Source organism: Heterocephalus glaber, unplaced genomic scaffold (assembly GCF_053883595.1).
Source record: "Heterocephalus glaber isolate CG9 unplaced genomic scaffold, H.glaber_assembly_v1.0 deba00001497, whole genome shotgun sequence".
Taxonomy (NCBI): domain Eukaryota; kingdom Metazoa; phylum Chordata; class Mammalia; order Rodentia; family Bathyergidae; genus Heterocephalus; species Heterocephalus glaber.
Window position 1 is genome coordinate 40,646,903 of NW_028258320.1, and position 14,617 is coordinate 40,661,519.

General features: G+C 38.1%; 1 protein-coding gene across 1 annotated transcript; it reads right to left on the bottom strand.

Moving 5' to 3' along the window:
* Nucleotides 1–5,621: 5,621 nt before the first annotated feature.
* Nucleotides 5,622–6,905, bottom strand: LOC101720597 (solute carrier family 25 member 36). Its single transcript, XM_004838493.4, is given in 4 exon segments — nucleotides 5,622–6,293; nucleotides 6,296–6,349; nucleotides 6,387–6,539; nucleotides 6,542–6,905. Coding segments are annotated over 4 exon segments (930 nt in total). The 5' UTR covers nucleotides 6,771–6,905; the 3' UTR covers nucleotides 5,622–5,799.
* Nucleotides 6,906–14,617: the final 7,712 nt, after the last annotated feature.

Here is a 14,617-nt window from a genome sequence, read left to right on the forward strand (position 1 = left end):
TGTAGACTTATCTAGGAGTAAGTAGTAGGCAGGAAAGGGAAACTTGCTTTATGTTTGTCCTCTTTCAAGCCAACACCTTGTAAAACCAATCAGACAGCTTCTGGGAAGGCTTGGAAACTTGGAATAACATGTTGTGCATGGAAGGAAGAACTGAGTAACCCTAAGAACCACTATCATGACCCTTTGCTCTTAGGGGCTTAAGTGCCTGTCATCCCAGTCACAGGTCTTCCTGAGGCTCAACTCATCATCCTTTGTAAGGTTAAACACAGGGACATTTGTTTCTGCTCAGTCTGCAGGTATGTTGCATGGCAAAACTGTGTTGGACTAAGTTAGTGTAGAGCTTCCTTTAACCTCACCATCGCAGAGTACCTTCAAGGGCCCTGATGTGCCCAGAAGTGAAGAGGTACTACATGGCCCCTTCCAGGCTTACAAAAAGCCTTTCTCTCAAGCCAACTGCTTCATTAACAGGAACAACAAAGTAGGATATTGAAGATTTTGGTCTCCTCGCAGGAAAAGACTCTTTCTCTGATTATCTTCCAGATTATCCGATATAACAGACACCAACTGGAACACACAGCAATTTCCTCTTTTTGAAGAATAGCATTGACTCACTGGGATGGGATCCCAGTGGTCCCCTCTTTGCTACATGACCCTGTTCTTTTCATACCTCATAGTTCTGGGGGATAAGGAATCCAAGACAAAAGGATCAATTAGAACCCCACTTTCCTATTCACCACTGATTTCCACTTGGGTAGATAAAAGTGTTACAGTTTACCCACAACAAGTTATGGTCATTTAAAAATGTTCAGAAACTTAAACTGGACACCTGACCTAGGGGGTCAGGCTCACCAGATTATCTCTGCACAACTGGGACTACAAGAAGAGGACCATCTTCCCCCTGGAGGAAGAAGCCACAGGACATAAGACTGTGATCTTGTGAGAAATTGTTTTCCACTAAGCTGAAGATGTTGGCCCATACATCAAAGCAGTAATGCCTCTTACCTTCAGAAATGAGAGACACAAATAGGGAGTCTTGGGGACATTTGAACACTAGGACACAGTTGTTCCTTCTCCCCTTTGTTGGTAATTATATGAGGTATCCCTTATTCCTCTAGTAATTTTTCTTTTTTGTCTTAGCTACTTAGTGGTGAGTTTCTATCATTTGCAATGGCACATTGGCAAATTTTCTCATCCTGACAGTTGGACTGTCCCATAATTAGATATTTGCATCAAATCATCCATTTGTCCTCTTTTTCAAGGATGTCTCTGGGTCAAGCATGCTGCATGGGCCACTCAGAGTTCCAGATTTCTTGAGGACACCACTCACTCCCTTGTGGCCCTAAGTTCATGGTGGCATTCCTTTCCTCCATCCTAGGCCACATGTTTACTTTGTCTGTGGGTGGATTCCAGGTTTCTTGGCTCAGTGCCTTTCCATCTTTTATTACATCCTTTTCTGTGATTCCACGGGATTTGTAGCAGACAATGTTACAAAATTGGTAAATAAACCCTGTCCTCCATGTGAGGCTGTCAACTTTCCCACCCTCAAGAACTTTAGTCAGTATCTTTTCTTCTGACTTTCTTTTTCTTCTTGTGGCATTAGAAACAAACCCATAGCCAATTAAAAATGATTTTCTCCTTTTATAAGTCTGCTTCAAGGCTTTATTTTCAAAGTTAACTTTAATTTCAATAGACTTTTAGAGATATTATTTCTAACAGCTATATGTAGAGTCCCTTGACATTCTCAAATTAACTACTTTCCATATAGCAGGTATTTTTTGGTTTGAAGAATATTTGAATTTCCATCCTATGTTTGTGAAATTAGTAAGAGACAGAACTCACTTTCCACAGAAGCTGAAAGGGCTAATCCTCACTCTTCTAGTCTTGTTTGCTGCTAGGGCTTAAGCACCTAGAACAGGCTTAGCCAACAGATGTACACAAAAGCTAATCAGGTATGGGTTATCCATCAGTCAGTGGCAGCAAAGGTGGCAACAAGGAAGCAGCAACAACCAATGCATAGGGATGTCACAGCTGCAGTACCACCACGAAATCAGTCCTATGCCAGGGTAGCACTGTCCAAATCAGAGATCCCTTATGGCATTGATCTTGGCCATGATCTGACTGCTCAACCTCACCTTGTGGCCACTAATTTTCTACATCTGGTTCTCTCTTCCCCCAAAGATTCTGTGACATCCCAAATATCCTTTCAATACATCCTTTTTTCATCTAGATTGCTTCCAGCAAGAAATCATGAATGATGCACCTTCCTAGAGTTCATTATGGGCAGTCATTTATTTTTTCTCTTGCAGCCCAAACTTGAAATATATAATTTGATAGGCTGACATGGAAGAGCTAGTGACTTCACCACAGAGTGAGCAGAGCAGATGCCCGGTCCCACAACTCAACACAACTTTCATTTTACCTTGATAAAAAACAACTTATTTCTTTTTCCCTGGTGGGTAGGAAACCACAACTGTTCAAATGAAGCTGTGACAGAAGTAAGAGAAATGCAGAGAAAGGAAGAGATGGTTCTTACCCAGAAAAAGAAGTTTTAAAAATAAGCAAATTCTGTGCATTAAAAAAAATTACCAAAGGTATAACAGGATCACTTCAGTGAGGGAAATAATATTCTATAGGATTGTGTGACTGTCTGGTTTATCAACTAAATCAGAATGATAGTGACAGTGAAATAGGATGCTGTTAATTGGAATGTTAGGATTACAGACATAATGATCACCCTAAGTAGTAGAGTAGATTTGGATTCTAGGTCTAGCACTGACATATGGTTGTGCCTGCCCCACAGCACTCCAACTATGTCCCTCAACTACATTCTGATTTTTTCTCTTGAGGACCAAAGCTGGAGACTGACAAGTATCAACAGGCCTGGCCCTTGCCCCCCCACTCCATTCATTGGCAATCCACACTACATTTGCACACATTCCTACAGAGGCAATTTCCATAGCAACAGTAGAACTGTATTTAAAAAAGGCACCTGAACTATGCTTTAAAGATAAAGCATCCTCTTTAAGGAGTCTTCCATTCAAAGGAATTACAGTCTATTGCCATTTAGAATTTCTTAGCTCTTTATCATATATTTCCATATGTATATTTATAACCCTAATTCACTGGTTTTTCTTTTCAGTTTAATTAATTGCAAACATTTTTTAACTGCCCTTTTTAGCTATCCTTGCTGGAAACCCATGATTCAGAAGTATTTTAATCAACCAAGAAGGAAGGAAGAAAAAAGAATTGCACATTTTTAGTGCCTACTATGTATCTAGTATATTTACGTATTATAGTTCATTTTAAGACACCCAGGCAGAATAGCAGCATCTCTGCAGCTCAGGCTGAGCCTTATGCAAAATTGGCAAGTTTTATACACAGCATCCTAATCCTGTGTTTCGTCACCAAGGAAGCCAAAGAAAAGGAAGGGATTAGAAAGAGGGTTTGCATGGGGGAGGGGGAGCGAAGGCCAGTGGGAGAGCAGAAAAGCCGGGGCTCAGGCACTAGGGCATCTGTTTCCAAATTGTTCATCCCATCAGAGCATAGGAAAGGAAGTGGGAAAGACTGGTACTGATTCATTTTACTTTTTGAGGAGAATGATGTGCTGTAAGCAAATGATGAGGTGAATGATGTCCTGTAAGCAAATGATGAGGAGAATGTTGTGCTGTTAAGTTGGGGCTTGCTTCCTTGAATCCTACCTATCAGCATAAATATCAGTTTGTTAAGCTGTTATAATTGTAAACTGTGATAAGGGTTATGGGGAAAAAGTCCATGATAATGTTCAAAGTACTAGGGAGTGGCCTTTCCTCCCATGGCATTTCTCCATGAGGATCTATCTGTTTGCAGAATGGACAGTCAACACATAAGTCATCCACCCTATAAATTGAATAAGTTCAATCAGATGGTTTTCCTCCAAACAGTCATGGAATGAGTGTTCTGAGGAAATTTTAGGGAATGGATGGTGAGTAAAGAAATAATTTAGAAACAGTGAAAATTGTTTGATGAGCAAGTCTGCTTAGGTAGCTCCAGAAACCCTATTTGCAGTAAGAAAGTATCATGTGCCACAGAGGGAATATTCTGATTGAGGGGCTGAGATCATCGGAAACAGAACTGTTCCAAAGACAGTCTTACCAAACACAGCACACACGTAGAGAAAGGATGGCTACAGGATACTAGCAGTGATCTTAAATTCATTTGTCATTAGTACTCAAGCTACTCCAAGCTAATTTTCAATTACTTCATGATTAATAACAGACACAGGTGTTTGGCATTCTTCCTGAAATCCAAATGGCATCTTTGTTTTTATTAGAGGTTTTCCAGATGGCTGTGTGAGGTTCTGCCAGCTATACCAGATGGGAAGGATTCTTTTACCTGAACTGAATCTGCACATTCTTCCAGTTGTTCTCCGCCATCCTGGGCTCCTGAATGAGGGAACACAAGAAGTGGTTGAGTTAAATGAACATCCTTTATTCCTGGTTATGTCATAATATCTGATTATAATTTATATTTACATCTGCTTATAGACTTAACCCCTTTCTGCTCCCTTACCTTAGTGAATCAGATCAAACAACACATAAATTCAGTCGCTCCTTCATTTTCCTTTTTTTTAACCTGAAGCCCAAGACAGAACATGGTATGAGAATATGGACTGGTCCTATAAATTCCTTTAGATAAAAATGGATCCTAAAATGCAGGCTCAGCCAATGAATGCCATTTTGCCATCTTGGAGTGAGAAGTGGGAAGACAAAGTTCTTTAGGGCTATTGGTCATCCATTTACCTTTCCATTACAGTCTCATTGTCAAGTTTTAAAGTGTATGTGGACTCTCACTGAACCCATATGAAGTTCTTCCCTGAGTGTGAAGTTCAGGGAAGAGAGTGTACACATACCTTCTTGACTTAAGATCCATTGGGATGTTACCACAAGGGCTGTCATTTTCCCTCCATAAACAACTGATATGGCTTTCCCTAGTAATTTCTATTTCTCTGAATTCAAGAAAAATTCTCAACTTCCTCTTAGAATCTGAATCTCAATGGGATTTTCCTTCACATGGATTAGAACCTTTGTGTATAATTCAACTTCATTTTAATTTAACAAGTGGCAAGGAACTTTTTTGGTCAAGAATCAATATTTTATTGGTTAATTTTTTAATCTGCAAAGTATTATGATATGAGTTTTATATGGTAACAATTTGAAGCCTACATTATGCTAAACATCAAGCACCTGTTAGCTGAAGAGACTCAAACATTTTAATACACAAGATATTTAGACTACAGTTCCTTGGTTGTCAAAAACAGTGATTACTGGTGCCAAATAATTAAAATATTGTGCCAAGTCATCTCAGCAAAATGGGAATACTGAGTATCTACCAATTATTGTTATCTTACAGTATTACAGGTATTAAAAGTCAGAAGTTAGATATTTATGTTATCTACAGTACAGTGTATATTTAAGGATGGCTTTGTTTAGAAGACTGGAAAAATCCTCTTGGAAAAAACACTATACTCTCAATGTTATAGGTCAATAAAACACAATTGTCTCTGGTTGACATGGTAGAGAAATGGCAATTTTGACAAAGGAGTGCTTCCAAAGGCATTTCCTTTAGAGGTGGCTAAGGTTTTTCCACATTACTGAAAGACTAAATAATGTGGTGCAGCTATCTTCACCAAACTTTCACTTAGGCATATTGTGGTACATGTTTCCAAACTACTATTCTTTCTGTCCACCATGCTGACTCCAATATTCCATGATCCACTGTAATCTTTTGCTCTTCCCTCTTGCAGTGCGGCAGCTTGTGCTGCTATCCATTGAGGAGGTAGACCACTAATTCGTAGGTGGCCATCATAAGGGCTCTGTTTGCAATCTGTCTCACCAAATGAGTTGTTAGACCATGGTAAAGGGACTCATAACCTTCTTCTTGAACCACCAAAGACAGTGTCTGAAAAAAGGATCTATATTTTGTTCCTTCTTCATGTAGTCTTGTTCTTAGAACTTCATGTGGATATACTATAGTTGTGGCACAAATTTTTGAGGTGGCAGCAGCAAGCATCATTCCCACAAAATCTGATGCTTCTTTTACAGACTCTCCACCATTTTCTGTCATAGAAGCAGTCTTACATTCCAGTAGTTTTTGCTTTATGTTTTCATAAATAACAAAATGGATAACCGTCTCTGATATGCCAGCATAGGAAGCAGACATGCCCCTGTAAAATCCTTTAAGTCTATCTGTCTGATACACTTTATGGATACATTCAAAAGCACCCATTTGCTTTTCCCCACGGTTCCTTGCATCAGCTGTAACCGAGTCTTTATAAGCCAAATGGGGTTGGTTGCAGTGATTGCAGTAAAACGAGGTTTAAGTTAGTCTATATTTCTACAGGAAGTGACCTGCCACTGGAGCTGAAATCAAGTGAACCTGGGTAGAATCAAGAACAAATACACCATTCAATTTCTCCTTGCAGTTGGAGTAAGCAGCAAAGTATATTGCTCTGGAAGGGGCCACCCCCACTCTATTGGGGCCTAATCCTCTAAACAAGGTAGAGGCCCTTCTTTTTCCAAGATTACTTTTAGGCAATGGAGGGGTCCAGGAGACACTACTCGGTTGACACTGGCTCCAGACATAGTGTTCAGCTGAACTTCAGAGATATAAAGTGTCACAGAAGACGACTGCAGCCGTGTTTTTACAACTTCCAGTGAACATGTCAGAATAGCTCCCACTGTGCCACCACAACCCCCGGCAAACAGATGCACCAGCGTGTCCCTCTGGCTCATTCTCTCTCCAGCATGTCCTCCGGGCGCTGAGGGCGGACGCGGCTGGGGCTGCCCGCTATTGCGGGCCGCTTCGGTGGTCCCGGAAGGAGACGTACAACGCCCCGGGATGGCGAGGGGATGGCCGAGACGCGGCTGCAGAGGGCAACCCGTGCAGCCCTCCCCGCGCGTCACCGCCGCTGCCGCTGCCACTTGCAAGGAACTTTTTTAAAAAATTATTTTATTGGTACGTTTTAGGTATACAATACATTTACATTTCTCATTGGTAAATTGTACCTTTACATGATGTATCTCGGTTCTTATTTTTTCCCCATTCCCCTGCCCTGCCTTCACCTCCTCCACCCTTCCTTATTTACAAAGACTTTGTTTCCATTGATCCGGGCACTGGAGGACTATGTCTCTCCACACTTCACCTCCTAGGAGGCTGGCTGAAAGCTTTTGCAAAGTAAAATTCAATCAGTCATTCAAGTATAAGTTACCTCTGTCCTTCCAGGAAATTTAGGATCTGGTGAAAGAGACATACGTGACAAAACGCAGAAAGCAGTTTGGTTCAATGGGAAATCTTTTAGGCTGGAAAACAAGAGCCCACACCAAATGGGGATTCGGCCATCCATAGATGTGGATATCACTCTTCTGAACCACAATTTCCTCATCTGTAATCTCAGGAAGTTGGACTAGATAATATCAAAGGACTCCCCATTCATTCTATTCTAGATTCATTGTCTTCATCTTCATCACTACTCCCATCCAATCTACCATTTCATTCCCTTTTCTGGCTTCCCTGCTTTTGATATTAACAGCCTACAATTCATTATTACAATCAGGGTCTTTTTTTGCAATACAAATCATCTCTTGTCACATGCCCCTCCCCCATTGCCTAAAATCCTCCCACTGCCTTTAGAACAAAACATAAGCCACACAGGAAGCCTCCTATACCCCCTATACAGTTATACTTCCCTGATTACCTCACTGACCATGACTTTCTATGCACTTTCCCCACCAAAACCCTGCCCAAACTAATTCTGTCCATGCTTCCATCTAAAAAATTTTCTTCCCAGTAGATTTATCTCTTCTGGGATTTTGGTTCCAGGTGGCTTGCTTCTCTCTCTTTCTTCAAAGTAGGACCAGGGGACTAATGAAATAAGTAGCAGAAGTCGACTGAATTCTAGTCCCATGCAGAAATTAAACAATGAAGGGAGGAGCATGAAAGAGGAATGGCAGATTTGGGTCATGTTAAAGTAATATCTGATAGTTAGTTCATTAATTCTCAACCTTCCTTAGGTACCTTTCCTTTTTCTAGGACACAGAGACCTCTTTTGTCATAAAGAGGGTAGGCATAGTTATAGCTAAGTGTGTTGCTATACTCAGTGTCTGGTTAGATCAGTTAGTGTCCAGCTGATTTGGATGTTAACATTTTTAATATCGTGGCTGCTAGTGGTTTTTTTAAATGCCATACTTCCCTCTCTGGATCTTCTCTTGCTCTATGTTAGGATGCCAACCCCAAGCAGAGCTTCTTTGGGTTCTTTAGGGTTTCCAGGGACCCCTAAAAGCAGAAATCTCTTGATTTAAAGTTGTGAAACAACCCAAGAAACAAACTAAATTTAAATTTAAAGGTCTTCTCATCAATCCTTATAATCCCTCAAAGTTTGTCTTCTGTTTCATAAGAAGTCCACATTTGTTTTTATGAAAATATTGTTCTAAAGTAATAACAATATTTGCAGTTTACAGAATGGGTTTGAAGTCAGAAAAGTAAGTTTGGCTAGCTGTTCTGCCAACTACCAGTTGTATAATTAGTCCTATCTGATCCCTCATGTGTACCCTTCATATGGTTGCTGAGCACATCGTAAATATCCTATGGACTGTGGCATCCTGAGGGTCAGAGTCCATGTTCTTTTCATTTATATCTCTCATCAAGGTTAGAAGAGGTCCATTCCTCTACATTAGACATGAGCGCACCTACGGTTATCCTGTTTTTACCACTAGATGGAGAGCATGTATCCTAGAATGTATCATGCATCCATTAGGAAATGAGAGAGCAAATATTTGTCTATTGCATGTTAATCAAATCAACTTATTTATTCCTGAAAATATTATTAAAACTAGCTCTAATAAATGCAATTATATTATAAGATAACTTAAAGAACTATTTTCTAAAAATAATGAAAAGACAAAGACAAGGGCAAAATAGTAACTTTAGATAGTGATTATCGCCAGGGATGGGTTAAATGGAAATTGAGTAGGAGTAGGGAATTCTAAATGTATTTGATAGCTTATTTAAAAAGAGATAGGAGGCAAATATGTTCAAAACTGTTAACTTTGGTTGAATTTTGGTAGTAGGAGTGAATACTTAGATATCTCATTATGTGCTGCTCCTCTGAATATTTTAAAAATTGCATTATTTTTAAAAAGTGAGAGAAAAAACTCAAAGGTGAAATATGTGCTTACTCTATTTCTTTTTTTAAAGGACAAAACTTTCTTTTCAATGAACAAAAGAAACTAGTAGTATAAATGAAACAAATTAGCATATATGTTAAAATATTTTTGAAACAATGGAATAGACAATCTGGAGAATTATTTTAATTTCTCCCTGCTTTCTTTTTATCTGTCTTCTATTTTGCCATCTGTTTCTCTCTCTGTGTCTCTGTCTCTGTCTGTCTATCTCTCTCTTCATATTTATATATTTTTTCTCATATTAAAGAAACCATGTGATTTTTAAACTTGTGTTTCTGACTTATTTCACTTAATATTATATTATCAAGTTGTATCCATTTGCCTATGAGTGCCTCAAGCTTATTTTTCTTTATGGCACAGTAGTATTCCATTGTGTATAAATACCACATTTTCTTTATCAGTTCACCTGTTGATAGATATATATGATATTTCCAAGATTTAAGTATTATAAATTGTGCTGCTTAAAACATGAGTATGCACACACACAAAAAAATGAGTATGCATGTATCCCTGTAATATGATGACTTTAACTCTTTTGGGAAGATACCTAGAAGGGAGATAGCAGGTCAAATGGAATGTCTATTTTTTGTTTTTTGAGGAATCGCCACACTGACTTCCGTAGTGATTGCACTAGTTTACATTGCCACCAACAATGCCAAAGAGTTCTTTTTCCCCACATCCTCTCCAGCATTTGTTATTATTTGATCTCTTAATGATAGCCATTCTTTCTGGGTTAAGATGGTATTATGCCTTGTGTCTAGATATCCTCTCAAAGCCCCATGCATTCATAGGTAGAATTTTTGAGAGGTGGCTGGATCTAGGGTATGTGGGATTAAGGGGCATGATTATTAAATTAGTCCACTGATTAACTTATCATAGTTCTGGGTGTGGATAATTGGAAGGCACACTCTGGGTGTGAGAGGCACCACCCAAAAGACATGTAGCTTGGATGGTTATAAAGGGACAGAAAGAAGATAGTCCTGCTGCTACTGCTGCTACTTCACTTCTTTGTTGCCTTCTGCCTTCTTAAACTGTTTCTCTTCTGTGATACCACTCTGCCATGCCATTCTGCCTTGGAGCCAACCGACTATGGACTGAAACATTTATAAACTGTGAACTGAAATAAATCTTTCCTCCTTGAACTTTGAATGTCAGGTATTTTGACTCACCAAAGAGAAAAGTAACTAAAACAGATGGTATCTCAATGTAATTTTAATTTGCATTTCTCTAATGGCCAGCAATGTTGAACAAGTTTTCATGTGTTTATTGGCCAGTTGTACTTCTTCTGAGAAGTGGCCATTCATTTTGGTCACCCATTTTGTGATTGGGTCTTTTATTTGGGGAGGGGACTAATGTTTTTGAGTTCTTTATATATTCTAGATGTTAGCACTCTGTCCAAGAAATAGCTGGCAAAAATTTTTTCCCATTGGGTAGGTTGTCTCTTAACTCTGTTAGTTGTTTCCTTTGTTGTGCAGAAGCTCTTTAATTCGATATAATCCCATTTATTGATTCTAGATGTTATTTCCTGTGCAATTGGGTTTCTGTTCAGAAAGTCCTTGCCTACACCTGTGTCTTCAAGGATTCTACCTATCTTCTCTTCCAGCAGATTGAATATTTTTGTTTTAACATTTAGATCTTAGATCTATTTTTATTTTAGATTAGTACATGGTAAGATATATGGGTCTAAACTCCATCTTCTACATGTAGTGCTTCAATTTTCCCAGAACCATTTATTAAAGAGGCTATGCTCCCTCCAGTGTATGTCTTTGGACCCTTTGTCAAAGATCAAATAGGTAAATATGCCTGGGATTGTTTCTGCTCCCTTTATTACATTCCGTTGATTCACATGCCTGTTTTTGTACCAGTACTATGCTGTTTTAATCACGGGAACTTTATAGTATAACTTTAAATCTGTGATTGTGATACCTCCTGCCTTGCTTTTGTTACCCAGGATTGCTTTTGCTATTCTGGGTTGCTTTTGGTTCCATATGAATTTTAGGATTGCTTTCTCTAGATTTGTGAGAAAGGATATTGGTATTTTTACTATGATTGCGTTAAATCTGTATTTCAGTTTTGAAAGTATAGCCATTTTGATTATATTGGTTCTGCCTATCCAAGAACAGAGAATTTTTTTCCATTTTCTGTGTCCTTTTCAATTTTCTTTATCAGAGCGATGTAACTTTTATTGTAGAGGTCTTTCACTTCCTTGGTTAAATTAACTCATAAGTATTTAATTTTCTTTGTTGCTATTGTGAATGATATTGTTTTTCTAATTTCTTTCTCAGTGAGTTTGTTATTAGTATATAAGAACACTGTTGATTTTTGTGTGTTTATTTTGTATCCTGTGACATTTCTGAATTTAATTATTAATTCTAAGAGTCTTTTGGAGGAATATTTGGATCTTCTTAGTAGACGATTATGTCATCTGCAAATAATACTTTGACTAAGCCCTTTACAATACATATCCCTTTTATTTCTTTCTCTTGCTTGATTGCTCTGGCATTGTTTCAAGTACTATGTTGAACGGGATTGGCAATAATGAACCTCCTTGTCTTGTTCCTGATTTTAAAGGGAGCACTTTTAGTTTTTCCTTATTTAATATGATGTTGCCAGTAGATTGGTCATATATGGCTGTTATCATATTGAGGTCAGTTTCTTCTATACTTATTTTTTTCAGGGATTTTATCATGAATGGATTTTGGATTTTGTCGATGGCTTTTTCTGCATCTATTACGGTGATCATGTGATTTGTATTCTTGCTTCTGTTTATGTGATGATTACATTTATTGATTTTAAACCATCCTTGTATTCCTGGGATGAAGTCTACTTAGTAATGGTGTATGATCTTTTTGATGATTTATTGCATTCTTCTTCCAGTATCTCTATATTCATTTGAGAGATTATCCTGTAGTTCTCTTTTTTGGTTGGATCTTTGTCTGGTTTTGGGATCCAGGTAATGCTAGCTTCCAAGAATGAATTTGGGAATACTCCTTCTCTCAAGAGAGAAGTATTGGTGTTAGATCTTTCTGAAGTTATCAAGTAATTTAGCAGGAAATTCATCAGGTCCTGGGATTTTCTTAGTTGGTAGGGTTTCTTCTTCCTGTCTTCAATTTCACTGACTGTTATCAGATTATACAAGATTTTTTGTCTTCTTGGTTCAGTTTTGGTAATCTATATGTATCCAGGAATCCCTCCATTTCTTCTGAGTTCTCCAGTTTTGTTTTGTTTTTTTGTATATCCTTTTATCGGTACATTTTAGGTGTACAATATAATGACATTCGTCATTGGAGATATGCACCTTTACATAATCTCTTGGTTCTTATTTTTTCTCCCTTCCCCTGCCCTCCCTTCAACCCCTCCATCCCTCCCTTTTTACAAAGACTTTGTTTCCATTTTTCATTTTCTCATATTAATTCTATTCCCTTCTTTCCTTTCCCCTACCCCTCCCACTTCCTCTTCCCCTTTGCCCCTTTCCTTCCTATTTGATATTATCTATTATACCTTTTAGCCCTTATTTACACTTTCAGTTTCTCACACTAGAGAAACTATGCAATGTTTGCACATGTGTCCTATTTATTTCACTTAAGAGTATTGCCTCAAAGTGCATCCATTTAGTAATAAATGTCTCTAATTTCTCATTTTTTATGGCTGAGTAGTATTCCATTTTATTAAAAAAAAAAACACATTTTCTTTATCCAGTCTCCAGTTGATGGGCATTTGGGCTGTTTCCAAGTTTTAGCTGTTACAAATTGTGCTGCTGTGAACATAGGTGCACATATATCACTGTGGTATGATTCCTTTAATTCTTTGGGGAAGATACCCAGCAGGAGAATAGTTGGGTCAAATGGGACTTCCAGTCCTGGTTCTTGAGGTATCTCTATACTGATTTCCACAGTGGTTGCACCAGTCTACACTCCCACCAGCAGTGGAGCAGGGTTCCTCTTTCCCCACAGCCCCACCAGCATTTGTTATTGGTTGATTTCATGATAGCAACCATTCTTTCTGGAGTGAGATGGAATCTCAGTGTTCTTTTCATCTGCATCTCTCAAATGACCAGTGATGTTGAAAATTTTTTCATATGTTTATTTACCATTTCTCCTTCTTTGTGTGAGAAATGTCTGTTCATTTCAGATGCCAGTTTTTGGATTGGGTCTTTAAATTTGGGAGGTCTGATTTTTTTAAGTTCTTTATAGATTCGAGAGAGTAGACCTTTGTCTGAGGGACCGCTGGTGAAAATTTTTTCCACATTGTGAGTTGTCTCTTCACACTGCTGGTGGTTTCTCTTGCTGGGCAGAAGCTTTTTAGTAAGAAGAGATCCCACTTGTTGATTGTTTGTACTAGTTCACGGGCAACTGAGGTTTTGTTCATTAAGTCTTTTCCTACCCCAATGTCTTCAAGAGTTCTGCCTAACCTCTGTTCCAGCCAGTTCAGCATTTCTGTTTTTATATTTAGATCTTTAATCCATTTCGATTTTAGTTTAGTGCATGGTGAGAGATATAGGTCTAGTTTTAGTCTTTGACAAGTTGAAACCCAGTTTATCCAGTGCCATTTATTAAAGAGGCTATCCAATTTTTTGATGTGTAGGTTTGTGAAGTAGTTACTAACAATTTCCTGGACTGGTGGTGTCATGATTCCTTTTTCATTTCTAATTGTATTGATTTGTGGCTTTTCCTTCCTTTATTTTAGCAAAATTGGCTCAGAATTTTTCTATTTTGTTTATTCTTTTAAAGAATCAGCTCTTTCATTCATTGATTCTTTGTACTGTTATTTTAGTCTCCATTTCCTTGATTTATGCACAGGTCATTATAATTTCCTTTATTGTACAAGCTCTAGGTTTGGATTGTTCTTGTCTTTCTAGGACCTTCAGATGTATAATTAGGTTGTTTATTTAGGCTCATTCTGTTTCTCTGATGTGGGCATTCACATCAGAAAACTTCCTTCATAGGACTGTTTTCATTGTTAGGTACCTGCTAGTGTGTTTATTGGCACTGTCATTTAATACTAGGAGCTGTCTTATTTCTTACTTAATTTTTTCTGTGACCCATTGATTATTCAAGTGTGTGTTGTTCAATTTACATAATTTGTATAGTTTCTATGATTTACTATTGATTTCTAGTTTCATTGCACTGTGATCTGATAATATGCATGATAAAATTTGGATTAATTTGCATTTACTTAAATGTGCCTTATTAGCTAGTATGTGGTCTATTTTGGAGAAAGTACTGTATGCTGCCAAAATGAATATGTATTCTGTTGTTGGGTGGAACATTGTAGATATCTATTAAGTAACTTGTTCAAGAGTTTAGTTTGACTCATATTTCTTTGTTAATTTTTTGTTTAGTTGATCTATTTGTGATGGTGTATTGAGACTGCCCCCACTACAATTGTAATGATGTTCA